Source organism: Sipha flava, unplaced genomic scaffold, assembly GCF_003268045.1.
Source record: "Sipha flava isolate LNK unplaced genomic scaffold, YSA_version1 236_pilon_pilon, whole genome shotgun sequence".
Classification (NCBI taxonomy): Eukaryota; Metazoa; Arthropoda; class Insecta; order Hemiptera; family Aphididae; genus Sipha; species Sipha flava.
In genome coordinates this window covers 2,112,223-2,118,222 of record NW_020272878.1, presented here as the reverse complement: position 1 = coordinate 2,118,222, position 6,000 = coordinate 2,112,223, and the positions used below count along the sequence as shown (strand labels likewise).

Sequence of the window (6,000 nt, the reverse complement as noted above, 5' to 3'; positions counted from 1 at the left end):
AACATGGCCAATAATTATTTGAGTTTTAAGAAAATAAATACTATGGTATTGGATTCTTTATATTAATTTTCTTTTGAAATTTTAAAATAATTTTTAATATTGCCCAATAAAAGAACATAAATTAATGATCATATCATTTGACATTTCATTGCTTTAATCATTATTCTAAAATGCAATTCGATAATAATTTATATATATTTACATGATAATAAATGTGTTAATATCTTTAAATAAATGGTTACTTGAAACAGAAATGAATTTATAAAATTCACATGGTAGGTTGCTTATTGTCGAATTTAATAATAAATTATAAAGTAATAGTTCACTTGCTATGAATGAAATCTACGAGAATGGAATGACGAATAAAATGAATAAAAAAAAAAAAAATAAATAAAAATATTATTCATGGTGACATTAACAACAAGATTAAAACAAAAATAATTTTACATCCGTCACCACAGTTTCATTCTATGATGTGCGCTAATTTTACGAAAGCTGGAGTAAACAACAACAATTCATTATAATATATAATTTTTTTTTTTTTTACAAACTTAATGTTTTGTTTTTGAATAACGATGTAAAATAACATGAAAAATACTTTTTAGTCCTCCAGATTTCTAAAAGCTTGCTGTATGTCATCATATAACTGATCAAAGTCAGCACGAATTTTAGCTTCACCATCTTTAACTGGGTCCTAAAAAAAACATTAGTTTTAATTAAAAAATTTATTAAAAAAGGATATTATTTTACCTTAAACTTCATGGAGGACAACTGGTAAAGTATATTGCCCATACTGTCTCTAATGACAGACCAAGTTATTTTATTTTCAGATTGAGCAGTTGATTCAACAACATGACGTGCCATATCATAAAAGGCTATTGTATTTCGTAACATTCCAACAGTTTTGTAAAATGGACAGAAACGATCATAAGATGAATAACTAACAGAACATAAAAAAAGTTACTTAAAATTATAATAAAGTACCACAATATTATGGATTATTATTATTACCCAATTACCTGTTTTGTTGTAAAAAGTCATCTTTTAATAGTTTAGCAACTTCTAGTGTAATTTTGTCAGATTCAGCTAAAGATGCCTTACCAACCAACTGTACAATTTCAGACAAATCTTCTTCTTCTTGTAATATCTCTTTAACTTTAGTTCTTAAGGGCACAAATTCTGGGAAATTTTTATCGTAAAAGTCATCCAATGCTCTTGTGTATTTACTTTAACAAAAACATTTATAAATTATCACACTCTTTTAATATTCAATATTAACTAATTTATAAATATAGATACCTGTATGAAATAAGCCAGTTAATAGAAGGAAAATGTTTACGTTGTGCCAATTTTTTATCCAACCCCCAAAATACTTGCACAATACCCAAAGTAGCTGATGTAACAGGATCCGAAAAGTCACCACCTGGGGGACTAACAGCTCCTACAATACTAACTGAACCTTCTCGTTCGGGGTTACCCAAACATTTTACTCGACCAGCTCTTTCATAGAATGAAGCCAAACGAGCACCCAAATATGCGGGATAACCACTATTTTATACAAAAAATTTTTTATTCAGATGTTTTAATAGAACAATTATTTTTTCAGTATACCTGTCAGCAGGCATTTCAGCTAGACGACCTGATATTTCACGCAAAGCTTCAGCCCAACGAGATGTTGAATCAGCCATCATAGATACATTGTAACCCATATCTCTGAAGTACTCAGATAATGTAATACCTAAAAATTAATATAATTATCAATACAAATTGAATTAAGTAAAAAAAAATATTTAACACTCATTATTACCAGTATAAATAGAAGCTTCTCGTGCTGCTACAGGCATGTTTGAGGTATTGGCAACTAAAGCAGTTCTTTTCATAATAGATTCAGTTACACCATCAACTTCAATAGATAATTCAGGAAAATCTCCCAATACCTACAATATTAACAAATCGAAAAAAAATAAAATTTAATTTATACATTTCGTTAATATAAAATAAATATATAAATAAAAGCACGAAGAATTATTAGATTTTTAAAATAAAACTGGTTTCAAATTAAAAATTAATCGCCAGGTATATAAAAAATTGCAACTGAATATGAAAAAATAAAGAAAGGAATACATTAAGAAAAATTAGTCGTTTCACTAAGAGAAAATTTATTATAATAGGAGAGATTATTTAAAATGAGTTCTTATAAGACAAAGAAATGTTAAGAAATATAAATACTTTGATTATTTATATTTAAAATATATTGATATAAGATATTATTTTTCAAATTGATTTGTACATTTAAAATATTATTAAAATTATTTTTCTTTATTTCATTGTGTTGATTTAATATTGTATATTATGTATTCTTCCCTTTATTTTTTGATATTTATTCGCAAATTTTATTGATTTTATACATACTAACAATGAATTTTTAATTTGAAATCAGTTGTATTTTACAAATATATTATTTATTAAAGTATTATTAATACTCCAGGCTAAGTTTTTATGTGTTTTATCATATATTAAATTACAAATATTAACTATTTAATCATTTTTAATTCTTTTTTTATTATTTTATAAATATAAAATTAATATTTTCTACATATTTTCTAAATATTTTACCTCAGCCATTTCATTACCACGTTCTCCACAACCGACATAAATGATAACATCAGAATTTGAATACTTAGATAAAGCTTGAGATATTACAGTTTTTCCACAACCAAAAGCACCAGGAATGGCAGTAGTCCCACCTTGTACACAGCTAAAGAGATATATGGTAAATATATAAAGAGCACTTGAAATAACATAAAAGATATATATTATCAACTTACGGAAATAAAGAGTCAAGTACCCGTTGTCCTGTTAAAAGTGGATAGTTGGCAGGTAACTTTTCTGTGACTGGACGAGGCTGACGTACAGGCCAAACTTGTAACATTGTAAAAGATGATTTTTCACCATCAAATTCTGTCTCCAATATAATGTCCTAGAATATATATTGACATTTAATGTTATGCTTAAATTAAATTAAAAATAATATGTACATCAACTTTATAGTTTCCAGGTGGAGCTTGGAATACAACAGTTCCTTTAGCTTTAGGAGGTAACATTAACCTATGTTTAACAAGAGTATTTTCATGCACAAGACCAAAAAGATCTCCTCCAGTTATATGACTTCCAATCTTGATATTAGATGAATTGTATTCCCAAGAAACATTACGAGCTAGAGCTGGTATATTAACACCCTTGGGTATGTAAATATTTTGAGTAAGCTCATTAATATCTTTCAATGGTCTTTGAATACCATCAAAAATACTTCCCATTATACCAGGTCCTAATTCTACTGAAAGTGGTTTACCAGTTCTTAAAACAGGGTCACCAACAGTAACACCAGATGTATCTTCGTAAACCTGAAACAGACAAGGATTTTAAAATATAAATTATCGGAATACTTAATAAAAGTTTATAGACTGTTTACCTGAATTGTAGCCATATCACCTTCTAGACGAATAATTTCACCAACTAGTTCAAAGTATCCTACTCGAACTAGTTCATACATGGCTGATCCAGACATTTTTTCAGCAGTCACGACTAAAAAATAAAAATAAAAAAATGTTTGCTTAAAAATAAATACATGGAATAATTAATACAAAATAATTATAATAATAACCTGGGCCAGAAACTGCAAACACAAACCCATAAGAACTCTCTTTATCTTCATCCTCAAAAGTCTTCAACGAAGTCATTTTTGTATGATTTTTATCTACATAAGAAAAAATATAAATAAATTATAAATTTTTATTAATATTATTCCATTAAATATAACCTGATTAATAGATATATTCAATATACAGTTATATAGAAACTTTATTAGTATAAAGTAGTATGGTATAAGAAATAATATTACCTTTTTTCATTTAAGATAGGATAGTATCAAAAATAAATTAAATATTTTACCTAATAAACCCCAACAAGACACAACAGATTTCCACATAATGATTTTTATTAGAAAACAAAATTGAAAAATAGTTTAATTAATCATGTGTAATTTAGATCATTAGAATTAATTATACATACCAAGTAACATGTGTTACTAAATGATATACTATCTATCTAAAAAACATAGTTTAAACTAAAAACAATGTGAAACTTTTAATTGTTATATAACTAAAATAAACAAGTACACATACGACATGTAATATGTAAATTATAAATTACTGAGAATTTATTTTTTACTGTCTTAATCCATCGTCTATCATAATTCTGTTTACATAAAAATAAATGTTCAGTCAATTGCATAATAATCTTGGCAATTTACACATAGATAGGCAGTTGAATAATTCGCAAACAAATAATTCAGTTCCATTCAAATATACTAAATTTGACTCAATTACTTTTTAGTTAATTGTAATAAAAAAACAAGGCGGATCCCATATAAATTAGGTTAGGGTGAACAATAAAATATGAGATAAGCTCTTATGTGATTTTGAAATAAATATTTATTAAACTCACTAAAACTAATGAATAGTTAAACTGTTCAAAAAAAATTTAAGTTAAGACTTGAGGGTGTTGGCCATAGCCGCCGCCACTATTAGGAGGGTACCATCATAGGGTTGATAAGTGTTGATAACAAAAAAAGGTGATGTGAGAGTAAAATTGAATAGCTACAAAGCATTCTTAAACATTTCTATAATAATTTACTAAAATAAGAAAACCGTTTAAATAATAAATTATTAAATACTCACTTGATTATATGCACGGGCGTATCCTTTTTTGATTGAATGACAACTCTCAAAGCCACAACTAATGCAGTGCTGCTCAGGCGGTGAATGAAGCGACATGAAAAAAAAACTGGGTGGTACCCTAATCAGCTGACTATGAGACAATCTATCAGCATGTGCAACAACTTTGTATAAAATAATTGTATACTTCATCTTCAAAGTTACAATTTTCAAGGTGAATTATATTGTTGAATATAAAATTTGAACTATTTAAATTTGTATCATAGAAATACAAAAATAATAATTGTCGTTATTATAATGAAACCATGATAATGTTTTAAAATAAGAACCAAATCTTTTAAAATTAATTGCAAGCGTCTAATCTTTACGATAAAAAAAACCTAACACTGCGATATTTTTTGTTTTCATTATCAATATACCTATTAGATTGTTCACTCGCGTATGGAATCTGTTTAATTATTCATGTATAATTATTTAAATATAGTAAAATGATATTTTCATTTCACTATGATTAGGTATATTAAAAATTGAGTAACAAAATGATTTTCATTAAATACATTAAATTAATAATACCATTTTAAATGTAATATTATTATATAGGACCTCGTATTTAAATATAGTAAGAATATTATGAATTGACTCTTAATCCCCCCCCCCCCAGAAAACAAATTATATCTACGCCACTGCTCTCAAGTGTAATGAATTCTCGAAATTATACTTATTGGAATGCATTTCGTAATACTTCTTACGATATTATTATTAATTTATTTCATGGTTGCACCTAAATTTAACATCTATATTAATTATTTTTAAAATACGGCGCCATAAAGTAGTTTAGTATTTTTCACGGAAGCAATGCGAAAGCACTTCCCGTGGCGCCGTCGATTCAACAGAAAAAAAAAGAGAAAAAAAAGTATTCTATATAAGTTAAAAATGTCTAACTGAAAATAATCGATTATGATTAACAACTTAATAAAAAGAAATTAAATATATAAATTATTAAATTTAATCTAAATGTATGTATGCAAATTAAAAAAAAAGTAAATATACATAATAAATTGTAATTACGAAAGTAATCTAAACAGAAAACATATTGGGGATCCAGACTTAAAAGTATGACCTTGAGAAAATACATCCAGATTATTTTATAATTTGTGGTACTTAAAAGATGTATATTACATTATATAATAATAAGCTGTATTATTCATCCAAAAGAATTTTACTAACCTTATTATATCTACTCTCAAATTTAAATAACTAACGT

At 26.2% G+C, this 6,000-nt stretch overlaps 1 protein-coding gene across 2 annotated transcripts; it reads right to left on the bottom strand.

The window, feature by feature from the left end:
• Window positions 1–276: 276 nt before the first annotated feature.
• On the bottom strand, window positions 277–4,847 carry LOC112683865 (V-type proton ATPase catalytic subunit A). 2 transcript variants are annotated; one of them, XM_025555053.1, is made up of 12 exons: window positions 4,740–4,847; window positions 3,665–3,757; window positions 3,473–3,585; window positions 3,039–3,404; window positions 2,829–2,980; window positions 2,617–2,758; window positions 1,808–1,937; window positions 1,612–1,738; window positions 1,300–1,548; window positions 1,020–1,226; window positions 751–940; window positions 602–694 (listed from the first exon to the last, which is right to left on the bottom strand). In XM_025555053.1, the coding sequence occupies exons 2-12, from the start codon at window positions 3,738–3,740 to the stop codon at window positions 602–604; spliced, it is 1,845 nt and encodes a 614-aa protein (XP_025410838.1). In that variant the 5' UTR covers window positions 3,741–3,757; window positions 4,740–4,847. The 2 variants fall into 2 exon arrangements, with proteins under 2 accessions (XP_025410839.1, XP_025410838.1); XM_025555054.1 differs by lacking the exon at window positions 4,740–4,847 and having other exon boundaries at window positions 277–694; window positions 3,665–3,740.
• Between the last annotated feature and the right edge of the window lie 1,153 nt (window positions 4,848–6,000).

What these genes read in the sequence shown, in the direction of transcription:
- LOC112683865 (XM_025555053.1), bottom strand. Translation starts at nt 3,740, where the DNA reads ATGACTTCGTTGAAGACTTTTGAGGATGAAGATAAAGAGAGTTCTTAT. An exon ending in CTGGAAACTATAAAGTTGAT is followed by an intron (nt 2,981 to 3,038) that starts GTACATATTATT and finishes TATATATTCTAG; the next exon opens with GACATTATATTGGAGACAGA. An exon ending in AACTGGCTTATTTCATACAG is followed by an intron (nt 1,227 to 1,299) that starts GTATCTATATTT and finishes TTTTTGTTAAAG; the next exon opens with TAAATACACAAGAGCATTGG.